At 45.2% G+C, this 25,710-nt stretch overlaps 1 protein-coding gene and 1 long non-coding RNA gene across 11 annotated transcripts in view; one reads left to right on the top strand and one right to left on the bottom strand.

Moving 5' to 3' along the window:
* LOC121281137 (janus kinase and microtubule-interacting protein 2-like) overlaps window positions 1-25,710 on the bottom strand; it is a 294,067-nt gene that overhangs the window by 56,804 nt on the left and 211,553 nt on the right. For 5 of the 6 annotated variants that reach the window (XR_005943821.1, XM_041193858.1, XM_041193856.1 and 2 more), the window contains 4 exons: window positions 23,536-23,619; window positions 19,395-19,457; window positions 12,980-13,078; window positions 8,502-8,600 (listed from right to left, as the gene is read on the bottom strand). Coding sequence is in view for 5 of the 6 variants with exons in the window: in XM_041193858.1 (XP_041049792.1) it covers window positions 8,502-8,600; window positions 12,980-13,078; window positions 19,395-19,457; window positions 23,536-23,619 (345 nt within the window). In the remaining variant the exon portion in view is untranslated. The remainder of the gene's footprint in view (window positions 1-8,501; window positions 8,601-12,979; window positions 13,079-19,394; window positions 19,458-23,535; window positions 23,620-25,710) is intronic. The other variant, XM_041193860.1, reaches the window with a different exon arrangement.
* The window catches only part of LOC121281139, a 66,205-nt gene continuing 62,912 nt past the window's right edge, over window positions 22,418-25,710 (top strand). For all 5 annotated transcript variants that reach the window (XR_005943825.1, XR_005943824.1, XR_005943823.1 and 2 more), the window contains exon 1: window positions 22,418-22,505. This is a non-coding gene — a long non-coding RNA (uncharacterized LOC121281139). The remainder of the gene's footprint in view (window positions 22,506-25,710) is intronic.

Genomic DNA, 25,710 nt, shown 5'->3' with positions numbered 1-25,710 from the left:
AAGGCAGCCTTAGCCTTTGAGCCCCCACCCCACCATGTCTTGCTGTCATTACTGCATAGGGAATCTGACGCATACTGGATGGGCAAATGGGTACTGACCATGCTTACACCAGCCTTAGTGGTTGAGGAGAAGAAGGGTTCGTCCCGCAGCATATGTTGGTCTTTGTGGCATTTGAGTAGTCTGGAGGCAACCTGCAGGGGAGGCCGCTAGACACATACTCAGAACTCCAACACATGTCATATTGATGGTAATGAGATGGTGCAAGGGGTACCTCAAGATGTTTTGGGCAAGTGCCATCTTGCATTGGCAGCGCACCTAGTTGCGCCTCCTTGCCATGAGTGCTAAGAGCTGTGTGATATTCAAAGTGATGGACGCCGAATGTGTCCAAGGTGGCCGTTGGGGGAGGGTGTTGGGTCCAGCCATCCTATCTTCTGGGGACTGATCACCAGTAGTGTGGACAGGAGCTGCTGGAGGTCTCAGATAGGCCAGTGTGGTTGGGGTACACCGTGCACATGCAGAGTCCGTGAGTGAACAGCCCCAATAAATCCTCTTCTCTGTTTAGCAGGCAAAAACTCACCACAATGCCCAGGAGCTCCAGAGGACTGGAGGTGGGTGCGCCCTCCTGCAGCACCTCATGCCTTTTGAAGAGCAGGCCATGGAGCTGGGCAGCAGTCAGGAGGCCAGGGCAGCCGGGCGCGGTGAGGCTGAGGTCCGGTGGGCAGGTATTTGAGGTCCACAGTCCCATCCACTCTGTCTACCCATCATCCAAACCACTGATGGTTGCTGCAATCATTAATGCTGAAACAATGCTCATTCACAGACTGAGACATTCTGACGTGTGGGTCATACAGAAAGGACCCTCGTCCCCTTGAGGATTCGCGCCTCCACCACCTTCCAAAGTCACCTTATCCCATTTGTGACCACTATTACCATGGTCTAACATGCCATTGGATCGCTGCTGCACAGCCAAAGACTTATTTCATCTGAGGGGGTTTGGGACCTCCAGCACCCTTTCAGCCAGTGCGCCCCACATTACTTTGTCCAAGAGGTCCTCAGCTGTGAACATCATTGCACTCAACTTATATGAATGCCACCACGTTACTCATCCCTGCACCAAGGGGAAATGTTGCCTTCTGCCCACTCAGTCTATGCCCCTCCTTACGGAATGGAGGTCAATAATGTGACCTCTCAATCTCCTGTGATCGATGGCAAATGTCGCAACTGTTTGCAATGCTTCCTCAGCCCAGCAACTATCCAGGCCACAATGCATCCAGGTCAGGTACCTCTGCACTCTCCCTACTTCTATGGTTCATTACATGCCATATGGCATTCCTGAGGCCATCTGACCAGCCTGTCTGCATGTGCGTTTAATGTTTGGGGCTCGTCTTGATTCTTTTTCAACTCACCAATGTTCTTCTCCTTAGGGTTTTGAAGGGTGAGTGACTTATGAGGCTGGAGGGGAAAGGGAAGAAAGGTTGAACTGAACATACGCTAACTGATGCACTGCCTTGTTGTTAATTTCAGCATCACCACCAGAGCGACCCGCACCTTGACCCCGTGACCCCCCCACTCCACATCTGAGGGTCAACAAGCGCAACTTGCAGCACATCATTTCAGCCAGCCAGGCACCAGTGCAGACACACACCTCGGTGGGGACTTTACCGTCGGCTAGTGTCCCGGGTCACAGTGGAGAAGGCACATCACAATCGCTGGAGGAGATGGTAGGGGCAGAGAGTGCCGATGGCATCAGCAGCCGGAGGGCTGCAAGGGACAAGGTACATGCTGAGTCCGGCACTGATGACGTGCCTCTGGAGTTGTCCCCATTGCAGCAGCTGCAGGACAGGCGCCAGGAGGTGCGTTTGCATTTGGCAGGGTTGCATGAAGGAGTGATTCAGTTGCTCTCTGCGATGGAGAAGTCTAGGCAGAGTGCACGGGAAGAATCCGCACTCAGGGCAGAGCATCAGGATTCCTTCAATGAGAAATTGCGACTCTCATAGAGAGGGGCTTCCACCAAATGGATCAAAATAAGATTGGGTTACTCTCTGACCTGCAAGCCCCCACAGCAGTTCTGACCACAGGTGGTGTTTTCCATTGCGGGAGATGTTGTGGACACGCATGGGCACCGAGTGCCGGTGCTTCATCTGCGGTGAGCAGGGAGGTAGATTTGGACCTCATGTCGGCGCAGCAGCTGCCTGCCGTTGCTGCGAGCTCCTCTCGGGGCGCTCCAGATGAGGGCAGCAGCTCCTCCGCCCCTCTGCCAGTCAACGTTTCTTCCGTTGAGGCTGCAACAACTGGGGAGGCACCAGTTCTGGAACTGGCCACTCCCTCCCAGACGGGGCCATCACAGGCTTCACAGGCCAGAGGACACCTGCCAAGGTTATCACGCCCAATAGGACACCAGAGTCAGCAGGCTGTTCTCAAGCCACTCCGAGCAATGGGGCGGCACCTAGACGTAGCACCCAAAAACGTAAGCATAAGGCACCTTAGGCACTTCACGGGTATGTCACTGGTGATTTTGTGTTGGCCTTAGAACAGAGACCCATATTTTCATGATCAGTAACAAGTGGAGTGTGTTTTTGTTTTGGACAAAATAAAGTCTACCTTTGTAACCATGGCTGAGGGTCTTTTGTTTGTGGTGCATTTTTCTTTTTCACCGATTTATCATGAGTGTTTGAGTGGACATTGATGTTTCTGTACTAAGCCCTTATTTGCAGCTGAACAGGTGGAAGATGTAGCACCTAAGTGCCATGTGTGGAAATGCCAGGCAATGCAGGTCCTGCTGATCTACGTGTGTGGAGCTAGCTGAACGTTCTTTGGATTAAATTGTCGCGGGTGTCCCTGCCTCCTTGGTGTAAATGCGGGTCATCGTTCTGCCCCTCATCATCATCCTGTGCTTCCTCATCCTCTGAGCCACTGCTGGATTCATCATGTGCAGCCTCATCCAGGGCATCAGTGTGTTCATCGTCAACTGCATCCCTCCGTTCTAGTGCAAGATTGTGCAGGGCGCAGCAGACTACCACTATCAGAGAGACGCGATCTGGGGGGTGCTGAAGTGCGCCCCCTAAGCGGTCCAGGCAACGGAATCGCATCTTGAGAAGACCAATGACTCTCTCCACCACAGCCCTTGTGGTGTCCTGGCTCCTATTGTACCTGAGTTTCTGTTCTTGGATGGCGGAGATGTGTCATGAGCCACCTTCGCAGGGGATAGCCCTTGTCACCCAGCAGCCAACCATCCAGCTGAGCCGGAGCACTGAAGAGCCCCGGCACCTGGGAGTGTCTGAGGATGTAGGCGTTGTGGGAGCTGCCTGGGTATCCTGCATGGACTTGTAGAATCTGCATCCTGTGATCACACACTATCTGCACGTTCATGGAGCGGAAGCCCTTCCTGTTGACGAAAGCACCGGGCTCACCTGCTGGCGCCTTGATGGCCACATGTGTACAGTCTATTGCACCCTGGACACGGGGAAGCCAGCAATGGCTGCGAAGCCTCTGGCTCGCTGTGCCTGACTTGCCTGGTTGCAGCGAAAGTGGATGAAGGTCAATGCCCGTCTGAACAGAGCATCTGTAACCTGCTTGACACGAGTGTGGACAGCTGATTGGGAGACACCGCAAAGATCACCCACCGAGCCCTGGAAGGAGCCAGAGGCATAGAAGGGGAGGGCAACTGTGAGCTTCAGAGTCGCTGGCATGGGGTGTCCAGTCCACCCACACAGTTAGGGGAGATCTCAGGGCCAATCATCTGACAGATATAGTTGGCTGTCTCCCTTGAGAGTCGGAGCCTCCTTCTGCACTGCACCTGAGGTAGCTGCTTCATCGCCTGTGTACCCTGGCAGCAGGATAGTGGCGTCTTCTGCAGACCCTTGCACCTTGGACAACCTCTTGGCCCTGCGCCCGTTGTGCCTGCACCTGGCCTCCCGAAGGTGGCTCCCCTGGAGGCTGATTGTTCACTCCTGGCCTCCTCGTTATTCTATCCCTCCCTTCCTCCTCAAGGGAGCTGCCTCCAGTGGAGAGGTCAGAACCCATATCCCCAGGCTAAATGGAGGCCTCCAGAAAGCTGCAGGCCCGAGAAAGATTACTGTCTGCAGACTGGTTTCAAAGTACACAAGAAGCTCTTGGAAATCGATGAGAACTACTAACAATCACACAGGCAACTTTTAAACAATTTCATCAATTATAACTTCGTCAAAAACATAAACAACCCCTCTGAGTCCACATATCCCAACATTGCAAAAGTTTTCTTAAATAATCTGCTACCCGCCTTCCTGTTGAGCCCATGCGCCGACCTGAAGTTTGCACGGGCCCCTCAAAATCATACACAATTGGCAAGTTAAGGGGCTTAACGAGCCCTTCAATTAATGGCGGGCGAACTGAGCGCGCCCGCCCACCAAAATATCACGATGCCGCGCGCTGATGTCGACACACTCGCACACGTCATTTTAAGCACTGAAATGCGGGCTACACCATCAGCACGTCAGCCGGAAAATCCTGGCCTATATGTCTGTATGTAACCCACCTGCAAGGAGATCAAATCGTCTACACTAGCCCGCAACCATAATCCTCAAAATTGGGAATTTAAGAGGCCTGTTTGCAACGTTGGCTGAGTGTGGGTAAGGGTTAGGGCTGGAACATGTAATCAAGGTACTTCCTGGGTGCATTATAGTACACACAGAAGTATCCTGGGTTGGAAACACTCTGAGTTAAAAGCTGTGGACACGTGTAGAAATTTATAAGGTGCTCAGCTTTTCGCTGACATTTTTAAGTCATGTAAGCATTGCTCCAAGCACATAACCATCTATTGTTCTTGGTGCATTAAATTGGTTCATAAGGCTGTAGATGCTTCCAAATGTTAATGTTTATGTACAACTGCAAAAGGCCCAGTGGAATCAGGGAAGGAAAGACTAGCATTTGGATCAGATCATCAATAGGAACCATCTCCAAGTGCTTTACATCCCACGCTTCTGATTTTGGTCGATAGCATTACCCAGGCAGTTGGAGATGGGGACACCATTTCCACTCAAAGTTGGGGGGTGGTGGTGGTGGATAGCGTGGATGCAGCCCAACAGACTTGAACCATTTTGAAGGTTGGCAAACTACCTACACAATTCGAGTGCTGATAGGCAGGCAGTTCACAGTTTCTGAGAGGATGGTAAATCCAGGAAGTCAGACACTGAGCGTTGGCCATAGGCAGCAATTTTTGGGGATGGGGAGTTTGTGGGGGTGGTGGGAGGATATGAGGGAGGAGGCATGACTGAATATAATTTGAGGGGCCAAGGACACTGCTTGAAGGAACAGCAACAGCAATTTCCTTCTAATTCTTTGATGGTTTGTGGGTGAACAAAGGGAAGTTAAGAGTCAACCACATTGCTGTTAGCTCTGGAGTCACATGTAGGCCAGGCCAGGTAAGGACAGCAGATTTCCTTCCCTAAAGGGCATTGTTAACCAGATGGATTTTTACAACAATCAATAATAGCTTAATGGCACATTTCTGAAACTAGCTTTCAATTCCATCAGCTGCCATGGTAGGATTGGAACCCATGTCTCCTGAGCATTAGCCTGGACCTCTGGATTACCAGTCCAGTGAAATTACCACTATGCCACCCTCTCTCCCTTATTTCAATTCAGGTAATCCTGAAGGCTCCAAACAGTCAAATCGGTAAATTGATAATAGACCTTCTTCCAGTACTCATACTAACCTCTAACAAGCATATGGAAAATTGGTGAATTTGAAAACCTAATGCTAAGGCGGGCTGGCATGTTCTCTTGGGCCTGCGTTTGAATCTAGCCAGGGCTAACTCAATGAAAAACTGCCCTCTATCGGCAGCCAGTTTCTACTGGCTATGAATCCCATAGCACAAAATATATACATATTGATCATAATTCCTGGGCAGACCTCAAGAAGACATGGGAGAGGATTTTTCCCTTGATGGGCAGGCTCGGCGGGGGTGGTTGGGAAGCAGATCGCCGCCCGCAATTGGGGCCGGACCGCAATTTCACACTGGCGGGCCTTACATGCAACTCGACCAGCAGTGCTCAGCACTGCCTGTGTTGAGGGGGTGCATTCAGGAAAAGCTCTCTGAGGCACAGAGATGCCTCAGGGAGATGAAGAGTTCTGAAAATTAACAATAAAGATTTTTGAAATAATAAAAACATGTCCACTCATGTGACTCTGTCACAAGAGCAGCGACCATACTACATATAAGTGTTAAAAGTTTTAAGCTTTTTTTTAAACGATTGGTCAAAACCTCATCCCACCTGTGGATGAGGTTTCGCCAAAAATGCAAAAACCGTAAGTTTGGACGGGCAGCGAAAAATTAAAATTTAAATCAATTTAACTGTTAATGGCCTTCACAGGCCTTTTAATTGTTAGCTGGCGTGCTGCCGATTCCTGCACGTGTCCACCAACCGAAATATCACGTACACGCGCGATGATGTCTGGATGCTCGCCCGACATCATCATGTGTCACTTTACACTCGAGTGGGTCGGGCACGCACATGCCCACTCAGCAAAAAATTCAGCCTATGGTGTAATAGGGGTCACTTTCTGGATATGACCGTTTCCTACCCTGTACCATCCAAGGACGACAGGCGGGTTATCATCAAACAGGAATATAACTGGTGACAGCAACAATGTCTCTGGAGGTCTAAAGATACCACAAGACTTTGGGCAGAATTTTACATCCCACGAGCGGGCGTAAAATAGCACGTGATGATGTTGGATGAGAGTCCCGACAACATCACGTACTCGCACGATATTTCGGTCTGCGGGAACGCACAAAAGTAACAAGCGCATTCGCCAATAATTAAGAGGCCTATTAAGGCCATTGAAGTATTAATTAAGACAGGTTTTTCGCTGCCCGCCCAACCTTATGGTTGGCGGGCGTGCAAATCGGCCAGACGGCCATTGCATTTTTGAGGAAACCTCATCCACAGGCAGGATGAGGTTTCTGACATTAATTTTAAAAAAATAAAATGTTTTGACATAATTTTTATTATGTTTATGTTCATGTGAGTGAGTCCTATTTGGGAACCTTTTTTTCAAATTTTCCACATCTTTATTTTTGATTTTAAAATTCTTCAGCTCCCTAAGGCAGCTCTCTGCCTTCAGGGAGCTTTCATTGCAAGCTCCTCTGAGCCGGTGCAGACTTCAGCGTTCACCCTTCTCCCGCCCTCACCCTGGCAGCGCTGAGCCTTTCGACGTGCTTTTCACACTGGCTAGCTATTAATTGCCAGCCAGTGTGAAATCACTGTCGGGGTCAATCGCAGGAGGTAGACCATTTCCCGGCTGCTCCTGGCCCCACCCACTATCTCAAAAATCCTGCCCTATGTTGTTTTTTGGAATAAGGGAACCTGGGTGTCCTCGGGCTGGCATGGGCAAGGTGGGTCGAATGACCTCCTTTTGTGCTGTAACTTGGAACTTGTATGGTTCTATAATTGCAGCAGCCATTTTATGCAATGGATCCCACAAGTAGCAATGTGACGAATGGCCTGGCAATTTACTTTTGTTGATTTTGGTTGAGGGAGAAATACTAACTGGGTGAAGTCCCTGTTCTTCTTTGAGTCAAGAGATCTTTAATATCTGTCCAAGCCATTGGAATAGGCTTGAGAGAATTTGGTTTCAAGATCAATGATGCAGAATCCCCTAGATTTGTTGCTCAATCTTAGAGTGATTCTTTAACCCACAGCTTTCTACTACCACATGGGCCAAGCTAACAAGAAGAGCCCACGGCATTCACACAAAGACATGTTCCTACTCTATCGATATTAAACATTAATTGATGAATGATTGTAAGGAGCAAATGCTCAAGTTTTCAGTAAGCACTCTCAGCCTGCCAAGAGCTGCTCCCCCAAGTGTCAATTCCGAAAAATTAATTCTAAATAAACCTGCACATTTCTTAATACCAATCCACACCTTCACATTGGTGGAAAACGTAAAAATAACACATTTTGTATTCATCGGGGTGAGAAATATTAGTGCCAAGAGATTTTTCTATTCAGTGTTAAGAGGCAGCATTCAGAGGCCAGATTTAACACAGATTTTCAGCCCTGATTTCAGAAGAATGAGGCCTATTGCAACAGTGTGGCTCATAGCTTCAATCAAGTAGCACTGCCAATTTAATACCAAATTCGGAGACAGCTCTGTGCTGGAGGCTCAAAGCCTATAGGAACAAGATCAAGGCAATCCAAATTAATAATTTTCACAGCTTGGAGATGAAAGGCCTATACCTACTATATGGTGTGAACCAGCCCCTTAGGACAACTTTTATGTTTCATAACTGTGGTTTTAGGGGTACTGTCATTCAGGTTGCAAGTGATCTGAATAATATTCCATAGATTGAAATGAAATATTAACATAGTGCATTTACCATTTGCTTTACCTTCAAGTGATCTTTCAATAGAGGTAACCCAGGAGTATGGTATTATACCAATTCTGACCATGAGAAAATAGTTGTCACTCTTAATTTCTTGAACAGGATTAGATATGGGTGTGTGTCAACATGTACCTTTACACCTTCCTGCATACAGTAGATCTGAAGAGCACTCACACCATCTGAGAAAGGTGTAATCTGGAGATTAAAGGCAGGCGACCTTCTTTCCCTCTCCTGTGAATAGAAAGGGGATAAATAACAAATGGTAAAACATTTTGCTCAATTCAGGAAAAGGTACATAAATCCACAAGTTGTAGGTTATTGCTTTGGGTGTAATTGGGAAATGAAAAAGCTTTTGGGACCTAACTTCAAACCCCAGTGTAGCTAAGATGTAAAGTAAAACAATATAAAAACAACTCGCACTTCAGAAATAACTTATCCACACAAAGAGATGTTTCCAAGAAACTATGCTGAGTCTATGTAAATACAAGCCTAAATTATTAACACCCTTGGATCAGTTAGAGCAAGAATCAACTCCCATACTAACAAGAGCAACTTCTCCTGTCTCAGTGTGACAATGCCATTTTCTACATTAGCCAACTTTGAGGGAAATTGAGAAACTTCAGTTGTCGATTATGTCCAATTTTGTGCCTGCCAGGAAAACGGCTCAAATTGCACAACCCGACTTCACTTGGGATGTTTGGAGCTGTGACAGACACGACATTTTAATCTCATTGCTCTGGTCTGAGTTCACATCAAGTCACAGAGGTGAAACAACCGCATTCTAAAATACCCATCACTGATAGAAAAGACTAGGTTCTCTCTTTTGGCCTACATCACTAAACAGCAATAGTCCAAAAGGGACCATCGGCATCTCTTCCTGTTAGAGAGAAACAAGTGGCCAAAAAGCTTGAGGGGCACCACTCTGCATGGGACAAGGCAAAGAGTTAGGCCTCCATGAACTACCACAGCCGCTACAGGGATTGAACCCATGCTGTTGGCGTCATTCTGCACTGCTCTTTAGCCATCTAAGCTAACCAATCCATCCCCACCCTGCATGAATCACAGAGGCAGATGGCCAGTTAAATCACCAGCTGCTTCCACTGACTTCCGATTTTTGAACCCTAGCTGAGTAAATCCCAGAGTGTGCAGAACAGACCAGAAGAGGAGGTCTGAGCTTGGTGGATTCATTTGCATAGCCAGGCTACCCCTTTAGAGAAATAAGGTATCTCTTTGGATAAGATCCTGGGACACCTTTGAGAGATGGAAGGCACCCTTTGGGATGGTTAGAATTAAACATGATTATGCACATTTTGCACAAAAAATCATTGGAACTGTCCATCTGCCAATGAACTATCCAGTTGCCAAGGAACTGTCCAACTGTCCAGGGACTGTCAAAGCTGTCCAAGGCGTCCAGGAAGTGTCAAGCTGTCAAGGAACTGTCCAAGCACACTAGGTGATTTGGCATGGATGGAGTAAGGGCAAAGGGTGGTGTGTGGGTGGCATGGGATGGCATGAGTTGGCACTAACTTGGAATGGGGGCAGGATATTTAGGTCGGGTGAGCGGGGGGGGGGGGTGCGTGGCCTGCTCGCCGACGCGTAAAATGACACGGGATGATATCGGACGGAACTCCCGATGTCACCCCACGTCATTTCCATTTTCAGGTCAGTGGGGTGCAGCCATGTCAGTTGTGCGCCCGCCGATCTGTCAACGGCCTATTGAGGCCATTAATAAAACAATTTAGTTAATTGACAGGGCTGCCCATCCAACCTTAGGGTTGGCGGGCAGGTCGGGAACCCTGGCACGCTTAAGAAAAAGCATGAAACCTCATCCGGGGATGGAATGAGGTTTCATGAGGGTTTTTAAATATTTAATAAAGGTTTGAGCTAAAGTGATGGACATGCTCCAACTCATGTGACAGTGTCACATGAGGGGGCATGTCAGGGAAATTTTTTAAACATTTACCTTAAAAATTTTAATTCTGAGCCGATCTCCCTGAGGCAGCACTTAGCCTTAGGGAGATCAGTGTGCTCTTTCATACGCGTGTGCGAAAGAGTGCACTCCCGGCTGAGTAAATTCTCCCCCCCCCCCCCCCCCCCCGGTCCACACAGGGAGCGCATAGTGCTTCCTGGCGGACGTCATGCTGGGTGGGCCTTAACTGGCCCTGATTTGGGGTGCCGATCAGAGGCATGCCTGCCTGCGTCCGCTCCTGCACTTCTCCCCCCAACTTTTCCCAGGGAGTATGAGGGGCCATGGTGGGGGGTGGGTGGGGGGCATTGGTTACCATAGATAATCATGGATAGGGCATAGGAAGTGTATGGGGAAGTGGGGGGTGAGGGGTGTTTATTGTTTTATTATTTAATTAATTTATTTAACAGAATGTTGGAACACAGTGGCAGCCCTTGCACCCAGCCTGCCCCCACACCCAGAATCTCTGCATTCATTCCAATGATCTCCTGCCCTGACTGCTATTTCAGCCTTCCCCACCAAACACCCCTCGGACCAAAAATCAGAGCTCCAGGCAGACATTTTTAAAGGACAAGTTCATCGAGCCAGGGAATCTACCGACTCAGCACACCCAACCCGGGAACGAAAATCTGGGCTCAAGTCTAGAGCTACTGCACATATCACACACAAACCGTCACTACTGTTATCTACATGAGACCAACCAAGGGCATGATATTTGTTAATTCAAAGAAGAAAAAAAGGAATTTGCATTTATACATCAGGATGTTTCAAAGCACACGACAGCCAATTAAGTACTTTTTTCCAAAAAATTGAGTCACTCTTGTAGTATAGGAAACATGCAATTTGTGCACAGCAAGGTCCCACAAATAGCAATGTGATAATAACCAGACCATCTGTTTTTAGACATTAATTCTGCATTTAGTGTGTATTTACAGTTCTGTGCCTGTGGTATGAAGCTTCACATGCTCAAAGTCGGTGCTGGAAATGTAACACAGAGATCAGATGACCCTGCAGGACTTCCAGGACACTTAAATTCCCAAAATACCAAAATATGTACTCTGAGCAAATGAAGCTCCCTTTCACTCAAGGATTATGAGTTTATGAAGTTTATACTCTTCATGAGGGAGATCTTGTAGCACAGTGTTGTGTCCCTACTTCTGGCCCAGAAGCTTTGGGTTCAAATCCCACTTCAGGACTTGATGGCCATGAAAGGTGTGTTCATAATGTGACCAAGCAGGTTGATTATCAGTTTGTAAATCCTTCCAATAGCCTGATAACCGACAATAAGAGTGGGAGAGTTTCCTGGTCAGCCATACTGCAGAAGGCAATGGCTAAACACTGCAAAACTTTGCCAAGCACAATCATTGACCAATCCTCCTCTTAGACATGGTACCAGAAGAAGGAGGAGGATCCTCTTCACATATTTACAATCAGGATAGGCCATTCAGCCCAACATGTATATGGTGGTGTTTATGATCTGTGTTAGCCTTCTCCCGCTCTATTGATTTCAATTTATCCTATCAACATATCCTTCTATTCTTTTGTCAATCATGTCCTTACTTTGTTTAGCATTCTCACCGCTCTCTGAATTGGATGCCCGCCAAACCATCCTTACTGAGAATGTCTTGCAGTTGGCATGGTGACAGGAACTGGCAGGGAGCCTGGCAGCGCAAAACTGCGCCTCTGCCGCCTTTGATCTCGGTCCCAGACAATTTGAAAATCCATCCCAAGAAGTTTCTCTTGATTAATCATATTGGAATTTAAAGCTGTGCCTCATTTCTTTAAAGAGACTCCTGGAGGAAAATGTGTTTGCACAGCCTACCGACATGACTGCTAATACCTTCTGTGGCCAATTCCCAAGAGGTGGCACAGAATAGTCAGGCATGACTCTATCCTGTAATTCCTGGAAGTTCTAATATGGTCTCTATCTGCCCCATGCCTGCTCCATGTAAGTCAGACTGGGAACTGAGTGGAACAGAGCTCAATCCTCCATGCCTGCCAAGTCTCTCTGATGCTAGTCATGTGTGCTTCATCAGGCCAGCTTCATGTCTGGGCCTCTATGGTTCCACTGGACCTTGCCTGGGCTAGTTTTAATCGCCTTGGAGGTTGGAGAGGAATTTCTCTGAATTCTTCTCCCAAAATTGGCCAGTTTTAAAAAAAAATCTGGATTATCACCTCTCCTGCGTTAGGTAGAGGGCTTCTATATCATGATGCTCAAGGCATCACAACCGAATGGAACAGGCCGAATGGACCGTCATTGTTTGTATATTCACATTGTGCCCAGCACAGCAATGCTGCCGTTCTCTATCAAATTAAATACGTCAAAAAGACTGATGCACTTATCTTTTCCCGTACCACTTTTATCCCAACCAATAAACTCTGCTGATGCACTGAGCCATCTTGAGGCTTGGTTTGAAATCAGAAAAATTGGGTGACTGGAGCTAGCTGAGATAGAAGGAGAGTTGAGGCCTGCCTTTATTGCCAATGTTCTTATTTGATGTTTGTTTTCTATTAAGTGTTATTTTCAAGTGTTGCCCTGTCAGTGAAGGTCTTTACATGGGCTAATTCTTGCCATAAAAACTGCAAAATTCTCTCAAATACTATATAACATATCAGGCAACTCTCTATTGCAATGTCATTTCACCTCGAGTTCCAGGATGCGGAATTCTAACAACTCATTCTGATCCCGAGAATCCTGAACTTCCTGTTGCAGCTGGGCTACTTCTGCATCCAATTTCTCAATCTGTAAGAGATGACATTGAAAAATAAAATATAAGCTGCTACAAATCGGATCTCTGCTCACTTGCTCATTAAAGAGCCATCACATTCATGAAAAAGGTGTTGCTTTCGTTAGAATTTTATTTCGGTAAGCACACAATGAGGTAGACGGTATCAAAACACACATCAGGTTATTTGTGCAATGAACCATTGTGGTCAAAGTGATGCATATCTCTGCCTCTCCCAAAAAAAATAGGTTTGCCTCCCACCTTTCCATAAAAGCCGCATCTCTTTAATGACAGCATTATAATGTAGTTTTAAAAGCTACTTAACCTTTTTAAAAGATGAAAATAATGGTTTTAATCAGAACATAACTCTTGATTACTCTCATCGCAGCAGCTATGAAGCAATAACGGCTTTGTCAAACCAGCATTGACACAGCCTTACTGACATTGTCTGGGGTTAGTCGGATGAGTCCATCAAAAAGAGCATTTCTTACAACCCATTGTAATGAATCCGGTTGATAAACTGGCTTTATGAAATCTAACACCCGATATAGATGAGGTTTTAAAACAATTATGCACAGAAGGCAGACATAGCGTTGCATGCTTATACTTCCACTGCTCACTGGAATTAATCACCAGGGTCATTCAGAACCCAAGTAAAGCTCAGTCACTACCCCAGTAAAGATTATATAAGTTTCTCACAAGCAAGCCTTCCAAGCATTTGGCTTCATGGGTTACATGGTTTGGTAGAGACATAGAAACTAGGACCAAGAGTAGGCCATTCAACCCTTCGAACCTGCTCCGCCATTCAGTATGATGATGGTTGATCCTCTATCTCAACGTCATATTCCCGCTTTCTCTCCATATGCCTTGATGCCCCTAATATCCAAAAATTTATCAATTTCTTCCTTGAATATACTCAGTGACCCAGCCTCCACAGCCTTCGGTGGTAGAGAATTCCACAGGTTGACCACCCTCTGAGTGAAGAAATATTTCCTCCTTTCAGTCCTAAATGGCCTGCTCCGTATCCTGAGACTGTGACCCCTGGTTCTAAACTCCCCAGCCAGTAAACATCCTCCCTGCATCTAGTCTGTCTATCCCTGTTACAAGTTTATACACTTCAATCAGATCTGCTCTCATTCTTTTAAACTCTAGTGGTTACTGGCCCAGTCGAACCAATCTCTCCTCATATAGTCCTGCCATCCCTGGTATCAGCCTAGTGAACCTTCGCTGCACTCCCTCTATGGCAAGTATATCCTTTCTTTGGTAGGGAGACCAAAACTGCACGCAATACTCCAGGTGTGGTCTCACCAAGGCCTTGTATAACTGCAGTAAGACATCCGTACGTCTGAACTCAAATCCTCTTGCAATGAAGGCCAACATACCATTTGCCTTCCTAGTTGCTTGCTGCACCTGCCTGTTTACTTTCATTTACTGGTGTACAAAGATACCAAGATCACTTTGTACATCCACATTTCCAAATATATCACCATTTAAATAATACTGTCTTTCTGTTTTTCACACCAAAGTGTATAATTTATCCACGTTATATTGCATCTGCCATGTGTTTGTCCACACACACACAATTTATCTAAATCGCCCTGAAGCCTCCTTGCATCTTCCTCACAACCCCGCCCAGTTTTGTGTCGTCAGCAGACTTGGAAATATTGCATTTGATTCCCTCATCCAAGTCATTTATATGTATCGTGAATAGCTGGGGCTCAAGCACTGATCCCTGTGGCACACCACTAGTCACTGCCTGCCACCGGAAAAAGACCCATTTGTTCCCACTCTCTGTTTCTGGTCTGTCAAACAATTCTCAATCCATGCCAGTATATTGTCCCCCAATCCAATGTGCTTTATTGTTGCCCACTAGCCTCTTAGTGGCACCTTATCAAAAGCCTTCTTGAAATCCAAATAAACCACATCCACTGGTTCTCCCTTATCTATTCTACTAGTTACATCCTCATACTAAAAGAAGTGTAATCGTGAAGGGTACCACGGCGTGTTTAACATAGACTAATGGAAACAAGGCCTCTGGGAACTTTCAAACATTGATTAACTATATACAACTATGCACAGGTATAGATAAGCACGAGGCTCCTTCCAGAACCATCTCTCTCTGGGCTCCAGTTATATGTGATCTGACATCACTAATTATGTATATTAGTGATTAACACAATAGCTATTAACCCTTTATACTACACCCCCCCCCAAATCTTTCATTCTACTCATTAAGTATTTACACATCCTACATCCTACAACCCCACCCTACCCCGCCCCCCCGCCCCCGCCCCCACAATGTCACTGTTACCATCCCTGGGTCACTGCGATGGCTTGACCAGTCTGCCAGGTTGCGTTCTTGTTTCCTTTGGAGGAGGCCTAGGATGACAACAACTCAACTAACTTATTAGGTGGTTCACAGGCCCATTCACAGGAAGCACAGTCTTCTTGTGAGGGGGCCTGTGAACCATCTAATAAGTTGGTTGGGTTGTCTTCTTGGTTAAAGGTAGTCTGCTGGTGGGTACCAATGCAGATCTGTTGCATCTGAGGACACTGTGGTCAGTGTGTACAAGATAGGAGGATGGATGAATGGACTGACTCAAAAACTAGCCAGGCCAGTACTAGTCTTGGATACAGACAGAATCCCCTGACCGGAGTGCTGGTAGATCCTGTGCTAAGAGTCAACGGTTGTATTTCATGGTCTGATTCGAGCAGTAGTGGTCCTCTTTTTCCCAGTACCTTTTCTATCTATATCGTCTCAAGGCATGGTCAAAGGATGTGTGGGAGACTCAGGAAGTGTGTGTATAATCCCCTACCCATCAAGAGTTCCAATGGAACCAGACCATTCTGCAGTTACGTAGACTGGTAACTCAGTAAAGCTAAGTCAATATCATTATTTTTCTTCAACACTCAGCCTCACCATTGGCCTGCAGGTACCTTGGTGAACTTGTGATGTGGACGAAGCCATATGTTTCCAAGAAATGTTTGAAGAAGTTACTAGCAAACTGCAGGCCGTTGTCAGAGATAACCAAAACAGGGATGCCGTGCGTGGCAAAAATTTCCTTGAGATGGCAATAACTGCCTCTGAGGTGGGCCCATGTAGCCATTTGATCTCAATCTACTGAGAGTAATAATCCACAATGATAAGAAAGGTTTTATCGTTGAAGACAAAAAGGTCCATCTGAGTGTTCCCACAATCAGGATAGGAAGGAGGACGCTTCAGCGGTTTCTTGTGGTCTTGTCTATGGATGGCACAAGTAGTACAATTGGAAATGATGTCTTCAATAGCTTTGGCGATGCCTGGACACCAGACTGAATTGCAGTCTCTAACCTTGCATTTGGTGATATCCAGGTGTCCCTGGTGTAACCATTGGGGGATGTCTAACCTGAGGACCGTGGGAATGACAATTTGGTCATTATGAACTAACAAGTCATCCATAAGACTAAGGTGATGATGCTGAACAAAGTACTGCTTCAGAATACAATTGCTAGGAACACAGTAACATAGTGCTCCCACACCTGTGCACAATCAGCATCAGCTGTCTGGGCTGCTTGAATGTTTCCTAATTTCTGGGTGGTCACTGGGATTAACTTGGTAGACAAGGGGAGGTAGGACTCCATGTCCTTAACAAAGTGTACATTGATCTGTGCAGGCTTCCCCACAGGAATGCAGGACAAAGCATCAACTGTGGTTTGGTGTTTACCTTGGACTTATTCTGTATTGGTGTCAAGCCTCATGAGATATAATTGAAACCTTTAAATTTGGGGTGGCATCTTTGCTAATGCTTTAGAGTTAAGCAGGGTGACTAATGGCTTATATCTGTCCGGATAGTAAACTCAAGTCTCAGGTGTAATCTGAAAACTTTTCGCAAGCCCAGGTGACTGCCAGGGCCTCTTTTTCAATGACTGCATACCACTGCTCTGTATCTGTCAGTGCTTTGTAGGCATAATATACTAGTCTGACAGAGAAATCATGCTGAATTTGAACAATACGGCCCCAAAGGCTAATGGACGTTGTGTCGACTGTGACTATGGTGGATAGGCCTGGGTCAAAATAGATCAGTATTTCCCTGGACATGAGCTTATCTTTAACTGTGTCAAATGCTCTCTGCTGGTGCTCATTCCAATACCAGGCCTGGCCCTGCTTCAGTTATCGTTGTAGTGGTTTGTAGTTGTGTGCAAGATTGGCAGCAACTTCCCCAGCTGATTGACCATGCCCATGAAAAGTTGATGTTCTGTAACATTAAGGGGTGGTGGAAAATCCTTTATGACTTCGGTTTTCTCAGAATCTGCCTCGATGCCAGATGTGTGAACAACATGGCCTAAGAAGTTGATTGTGGGTTTAGAGAACTCACATTTGTGATTAAGTATAAGGCTCGTGGCGTGTAAGTGTTCTCATCCTGGCATCATGCTCCAAAGTGGTGGATCCATGAATGAGATCATCCATATGACAGAAAATTCCTTCCAGCCTTTCAAAAATGCCAGTCATGGTATGTTGAAAATCCTTGGGTGCTGAGGCAATTCATGTACCATGAATGTGAGGAAGTATTAAACAGTCAGAGATTCCGAATAGTAGGCAAATGAAAAAACACCTCCCAAAGATTCTGATGACTGTTATTTGCAGTTTGGATTCCTTGTCTAGGAGAACTGCCAGAAGCGACTGTTTGCATCCAGTTTAGTGAAAACCAAGCTCCTCACAAGCTTCACCAAGCTTTCTTTGTCAGATGCCATTGGGTGGATCTCTCTTTCAACTGCCTTGTTCAACTGTATAAGGTCCAAACAAATGTGCAATGCGCCATTAGTGTAATGAGCTTGGGTACAGGCACCATGCCTGAGCTCTTACATCACTGATGTTATACATTAGCTATTAGCATGATAGCTATTAACCCTTTATGCTGCACTAAAGAGCCTCAGGGGGTCATAGGCAAGCAAGCATTTTCTACTTGTGTGTTCATCACCCTGCCACTTCCCCTGCCTTCCTCCACTCAATTCATTTGAATGGATAGGAAAATCCATGGTCAATGCACAGCAGAAAAGTTTTAAGTCCCATTCATTTGAATAAACCTCAAATTGTTGATCCTGACTTCTCTTAGAGATTTGATTCAGAATTTGTCTGTCAACGAGGCAAGAGTTCTAAAAGCAAAAATTTCCAAACCTCCAGGCCCACAAAATTCACACAGCAGCGCACAACACTATAAAAACATAGGACCGAGTTGGTCGAGCTTCAAGGTCCATGGGCTCAAAGGCTACAATTGACCCACAAGATCTACAGTACACTATGAACATCACACACATCAAAATAGTCTAATAGAATAAATATAACAATAAATCCTTTAAAAAAAATAATTGTGCATGGAAGGCGTTCCTCAAAGATTCCATGAAGGGATTGGACTGAGAATACAAAAGTCACGACTACTGGTTCATTTGGGCGAACATTAGCCTGGCTTTAAAAAAAATTCCTTTACATGAGAGGATTAATGTTTCTTAGTTACATTAACTCAGCATCGAGCTGCTTTTGTGCTTCAATTAAAATAAAAACTCATTATCACGTTCTCAATAACATGCATCACGATAGCAAATAATTAGTGTTACTTTTAGATATACACTGGATCACAGCCTCTAATGTTCATTGTTTCATTTGTAACTACAGTTGGTAGTATGAATTAATAATTTACAGTGTAAGAGGTCCTCAGTTTTTCTATCCAGGCAGTTTGACTGTGCTCAGCTTCCACAAACAGTGCTGTGCATTGGCCAAAGGGTCTTCACATAACAAACCCTGTTTTGCTCTCACCCCTGAGGAGTGATAGTGGCTCCCTTGTTTGGAGCTTTTTGCAACAGCACAGGCAAGAATGGAAAAAGAGTGTGAGGAGAAAAGAGCCTACATGCACTGTACTGTGCTAATATGACGCAAGTAGTTAATAATCTAGAGGTAATGGCCGGGACAGACAATCAATAAGTTAAGAATACTTGTACCATGAATGTGAGGAAGTATTAAATAGTCAGTCATACGTTTGCCATCACAGCTACCTTTGATCAGAGCAAGAATACTGAAATGGGGATGATCGATGGCCTCAAATCATCCGAACATTAAAGGGAAATAGGCTTTAAAAAATCCATCTAGCAATCTGATAAATTACAGCAGGGACATAAATAATTTATATACAGATACATTATTTGAGACTGACACCCCAGTACCTCTGGTCAGCAGAAGATTATGAGAACATCAAATCATACAGAATTAAACTAATTGTTCAAAATATCAAGGCTGAAAATGTCATAATGACTGGCACATCTGAGATTCAAAAACAGATACCATGCAAGAACTAGGGGTACCTTTTCCAAAAGTTCCTGATTTCTTTTCATAAATAGTTGCTTTTCTTCAACCCATTTTGAATCCTGTGTTGAAAAACATACAAGAGCATTGGAATAAATCCCTGCACAAATGCAACGGTTGGAATGACTTCTTTAGTAAGTTTTTCTTTCCAGGGGCCCCTCTAATAATTTTGAGTTCAAGTTCTGTTCAATCCTGAGGTCACTCTATAATACTCAAGTTCCGGTCTCCAATTCTAAACAAGTAGCTTTCTCTTCAATTATAGTCCACGACAGGGTCAAGTAAAATTGGAGCAATAGATTTCCAGCTCTCAGCATTGCTTCGATGGAGTGTTAAATGCTGTTCTAATAAACCTCACAATACCTGGTATGAAACACATGATGAAATATCTGAAGCGTAACATCAGCAGAGAGCTAAGAGGCAGTCATTATTACAATGTCAGCCAAGGCAGGGTGCATGGAATCCGATGACATAGAAACTAAAACCAGTGACTATACTGGTAGTTGACAGTGCTCAAGTCAATCGTCAAAGGAGCAGCCCAGTTTATTGATAACAGTTGTCATGATAGCTGTTGGCTTTATTGCTATTAATGGATCCAGCCTGTCCTACCATCCAACAGAAATTGGTAAGATCCAACAGAAGTAATCCATTGTTTCCCAACTCCCTTTCTCTTAAGGGCCACTACCAACAGACTTTGGGTAAAATTTTTTAGATCGGTGGGTTCGCACGTGCCCGACCCGCTCAAGTGTAAAGTGACACGCGTTGACATCAGGCAAGCGTCCCGACATCAACGCGCAGTCATGTGATATTTTGATCAGTGGGTGTACGCCGAAGTCGGCAGTGCACCCGTTGACAATTAAAAGGCCTGCTAAGGCCATTAGATCATCAATTAACTTGAATTTTTCACTTCCCATCCAACTTTACGGTTGGTGGGCAGGCAAAAAGGCCAAGCGGCCTTTGCACTTTTTAGGAAACCTGATCCATGGGCGGGCTGAGGTTTCCTAAAGCAAATCAAAATAAAATAAAAATTTTAAAACTTAACTAATAACATGTCCTTACTCATGTGACAGAGTCACATGAGGGGACATGTTTCATTACATTTTTATTTTCTTTATTTTTTTAATATAACACTTCATCTCCCTGACGCAGCTTTGTGCCTCGGAGAGATTATGAAGCACGCACTTGCGTGCATGCATGAAGGTTGCCCTTGTTTGGCTCGCAATCCCCCCCCACCAACCCTGCTTGCACAGGCAGCGCTGAGCACTGCCACTTGTGTTTCATGCTGGGCGGACCTTAATTGGCCCACCAGCATGAAATTGCCTTCCGGCCCCAATTGCAGGTGGTGGGCGACTGCCCAACTGCCCCTGCCAGCCCCCACCGAGCCTTTTTACCCAATATGGGTGAAATTCTGTCCTTTCTATACATAAAAAATGCAGAGCAGTTAGGAGAAATTGAAATTCAATGAACCCATTTCTCAGATTAAAATTAGCAAAATGGGGATCCAAATCAGGTAATTTGAATAAAAGATTGAATCAGGGAATTCTTACTGCCAGGGTGCCTGCAAGAAGCAGGTTGATTTAGTTATTGACATATACTAATGATAGGATCCCAACGAGAACTTGGACAGCCACTTGGAGAGGTACAGCTTGCAATCATGGCTTTTAATAGTAAATATAAAGGTCAGCTGACCTTAAAGGGAGATTTTCTGTTGCATAAGGGTATTATCCAACGAATGTTTCAGTTTATGGTAAACCAGGAGCTTCTAACTCCTAAAACTCCAGGGCAGGGGTGTTGTAGCAAAAACCACTGAAAATTTCAACGTACGTAGACCACATGGACTGCAGCAGTTCAAGAAGGTAGCTCACCATCACCTTCTCAAGGGCAATTAATGATGGGCAATAAATGGTGGCCTAACCAGCGACGCCCACATCCCATAAGTGAATTTTAAAAATCATTACACTGAATTTGTGATTCCACCTCCCCTGTGTACAAACAAGCCAAAAGGTGTTGTCAATTGATTCACCAAGACGAGATCGCTCGCTTTCTCTATAACCTCGTCCAGCCTCACAATCAATATTCTCGCTAAGCTGTGTAGGTGTGTGGCTGCGCAGCAGCCTAATGGGTACCATTTAGGCCTTTGTTCTGGGATACACAATCCACGTGCTCAGTTGCGCAAAAACATTTAAAGGGACCAGTCACAAAAATAATGGGTCATACACAATTTCAAAGTGAGCATTGCCCACATCCTCTGAGATATCTACACGCATCTAAATCCAGCATCTTGTGCATCCCCAATGTTAATCACTCCACCATTGGTGACCATGCCTTTAATGGTTTCTTCCCTAAGCTCTGGAATTCTCCCTAAAGCTCTCTGGGCAGAATTTTCTGCCTACCAGGCGGGCAGGCCCGACCCAATCTCCAGCGGGTGTAGAGCCGATCCCCGCCGGAGAAGCGGGGCCCACCGCTATTTTAAGTGGGCGGGCATGACGTCCGGCGGGGAGCGCTATGTGCTCCCTGTGCGTGCGGTGGGTGGGTGGGGGGGAGAGAGAGGGATTCCCCAAATGCAAGAGTGCACTCCTTCGCACATGCACACGAAAAGCACACATCTCCCTGAGGCTAAGTGCTGCCTCAGGGACATCACTGACAGTTGTGAAAACATTAAAAATAGAAAGAAAAAAAATCCTTAACATGTCCCCCTCATATGACAATGTCACATGAGATGGGACATGTTCATAAATTTCACTAAAACTTTATTAAACTTTTTAAATCCCTACATGAAACCTCAACCCGCCGGTGGATGAGGTTTCATGTTTTTTCTATTCCCTGCGGGGCTCCTGGCCTGCCCATCAACCTTAAGGTTGGACAGGCAGGTCCTTTAATTGTTTTAATGATCCTGTCAAAGGCCTCAATTGGCCTTTGACAGGTCGTCGGGTGCGCAACAGATTTTGCTGTGCCCCCGCCTTCCTGAAAATTTAAAAGGGGCGCGGTGATGTCGGGGGTTCCGCCCAACATCAGCCTGCGTCATTTTGCACGTCAGCAAGCGGGTCCCGCCCCCTGCTCGCCAACAACAAAATTCAGCCCTCTGTCTCTCTAACGTCATTTGCTCCTTTAAGGTACTCCTTAAAATGTACTTCTTTGATTAAAAGCTTTATAATATCTAATATCTCCTTATGTGGCTCAGCATCATATTTTGTTTTATAATGCTCCTGTGAAACATCCTAGGGCACTTAATGATGTTAAAAGCCCTATCTAAAAACTTGTTGTTGTTATTAATAGTGCCCTTCTAAGGAGCAATTCACCCTTTTAGGGACAGTGCCAACCATTTTATTGGCACAGCACTGAAAGAATTTTAACGTTCTTCTGTTCAGTTGGGCTGTGTTTTTGATTGTGTGTCTGTTGACTGCTCACTGCTGAGTTAAGCCTGTGGGTGTGGTTACAGAAACTGAAATTAAGCAGTTAGCAAAAGAACGCAGACATTTTAAAAGCACTGTTAAAAAAAAAACTTCCTGTTCACAAAGAACCTAGGGTTGCCAACCCTCCAGGATTGGCCTGGGGTCTCCAGCTATTGAAGATCAATCTCCAGGACACAGCTCTGTGCAACTCTGGAAAAAGTCATTGAGATATTAAAGAAGTATTTTTTTGTCATTTTCTTTGAACATTTCTCTTTGCCAGATATAAAAAATTTCTATAGATATTGCGGGGGAGGGGGGTTGGCGGAGAGACTGTTTGGTTAATACCCTATCCAATTAGGGTAACTAGCCTTTTTGTTCTCCAATTGGCACAGGAAGGCAGTACATCACAAGGATGGATGTGTTGGCCAACTAATGGTTGGAGTGTGGGGCAAGTCACGTGATGAAACTTCCAGGAATACATTTAATTATAGATGGCAACTCTAATAGAACTTGGTGAGAGTCATCTCTGCGTTTCTCTGAGGCACAAAACACAAGAAAAAGTGATTGCATAGCAGTGTCTGTGTGAAGCTTGTGTTGAACAATTCCTTCATATGTGGACTGACAGTGGTCCAAAACAATGATGAGTGCTTGGAAAGCCTTGAGTCTTAAATAAGAAGCTTCCAGATTAAATCTGGAGACTGGGAGGCCCTCAGTTACAGTTCGTAGTTGAACAAACATATTAATTTCTTACCTGTCCTTTCTGGGCCAAGGCTTTCTCAAGGTCATCAATTTTAGCTTTATACCTGAGAACTTCTGCTTGTAATTGTTCATGAGCCTGTTAAAATCAGGAAGTAGTCATTAAAGCCATGAGGGAAATATTCTTTAGTGAGGTACAAAGAGTAATAGTGAATGGGAATTTCCTTTTCTCAATTTAGAACTGGGCCGATTCTCATTTTATATCATCAGTGACACCAACAAAGGGAACATTGCATCAATAACTTACACAGACCGTTTTGGAAAGTTCAGTAATATCTAACAAAAGCTAATTTACAGTATTTTAAATATGAAGTAAATATGTGGCACATTTAAAGAAGCATCTTTGAAGCTAAACTCAAAAAATAGTTGATTAAATTATAATTTAGAGTGAACATGAGGCCACCTCTTGCTTCTCTAACTTAAATATTTTGTTTAAATTTAAGAACATATTATCTGTAAAAGAAAATAAATTCGGGGGTGGGAAAACAGATGGAGGAATTGCACAGCAATTAAAATAACAATCATTCTCATCCATAAACACTGCTAAAGAGGTTTAATTTCCATTGGGGGTCTACACTGCCAGGTGCATCAGCAATCATCTGGTATCTCACCCATTTAATGTGCAACAAAAAATTTAACTGTGAGAGTCATTGTAGCCAATGCTAATCTGAATCACATCCAATGTTCATACCAGTGCACTTTCCTAGGAGGGATCATTCGGCAGAACCTTGTTGGTTTTGCCTCTTTACCTTGGCCATGGATGCTGTGACCAATTTCAACACCCTACTCCTGCCTCAGCTGATATCAGTTAACCGCACATAGACTGGAGATTAAGGCCAGAATTTTCCTGAGGGCCCGCCATGGTAGAATCTGCTCCCAGCCATAAATCAATTGACTTTTGGTGGGACCAGAAGATCCCAGCAGCAGGCGGGGCCAGATAATCCCAGCCTAAACCTATGGGGCAGCATTCTCCCCCGTCGCACGTGCGCCAAAGAGCGCACAGATCTCCCGAGGCAAAGTGCTGCCTTAGGGAGATCAGTGTTACTTTTAAAAAGACAATAAAGGATGAGAAAAATTTTATTGACATGTCCCCTCATGTGACACTGCCAATTGAGCTGGGACATATCAATTACTTTTATTAAAAGTGTAACACAAATTTTAAATCCCTCATGAAACCTCAACCCGGCCCATGGATGAGGTTTCATGTTTATTCTGAAGGCCGCCTGGGCTCTTCGCCTGCCTGCCAACCTTAAGGTTGGATGGGCAGGTCCATTAATCATTTTAATTACTTTTTTAATAGCCTTAATAGGCCGCTGACAGGTTGGCCGAACTGAGAATCGAAATGATGTAGGGTGACATCGGGACACATACCCGATGTCACCCTGCGTCATTTTACGCATTGGCGAACGGGCTCCGCCTCCCGCCCGGAAAATGCTGCCCATGATAGTTACTCATTTATACAGAGTCACTGGAGGAGCCTAAAGCAATAAACCAGTAACAACTCAAATTGGAATCCCAAGGCTGGTAGATTGTTAATTGCATCCTGGCCAATATTTTACCTCACCAAACATCACTAATATAAATTACAAGGCACTTATATTGTTGCTGTTTTTGGGACAAATTGGCTGCCGCATTTCCTACAGTAAAACAGTTACTAAATTTCAGGGGCTGTAAAATGCTGTGGGATGGTCTGAGGTTGTGAAAGGCACTATATAAATGCAAGTTTCTCTTATTAAGACGGTAGTGGTTGGTAAATTATTTTACCTTTCCCAATGGCTCAGTGGATGAATGCAATGTGGTGCGGTACTGAACATCACAGGGGATGAAACCCAGTAAAAGTGAACATTACTTCCCAACCAATTAAGTACTTTAAACTAGTCAGGAAGATATAATAATTCTCATTATGTTACAGTAAATTCCAATAACATCGAATAATAGTCAGATGTGTCTATTTATGTGTGTGTGTAACAGAGAAACTTAATTGGATTAAAGGCAACTGGTTTGAAGGCTTTGATGTAAACATGGGGCTGCATCTTCTGGTCAGCGAGCGGGGGGCGGGGCCCACTCACCGACACATATAACGGCGCGGGTAACATTAGGAATGCATCCCAATGTCCCAATGTCACCCAGCGTCATTTAGATTTTCAGTTTGGCACATCACATCGACAGT

This window comes from Carcharodon carcharias, chromosome 8, assembly GCF_017639515.1.
Source record: "Carcharodon carcharias isolate sCarCar2 chromosome 8, sCarCar2.pri, whole genome shotgun sequence".
Taxonomy (NCBI): domain Eukaryota; kingdom Metazoa; phylum Chordata; class Chondrichthyes; order Lamniformes; family Lamnidae; genus Carcharodon; species Carcharodon carcharias.
Note: the sequence above shows the minus strand (reverse complement) of the source record. Positions and strands in the feature narration are given on the sequence as shown.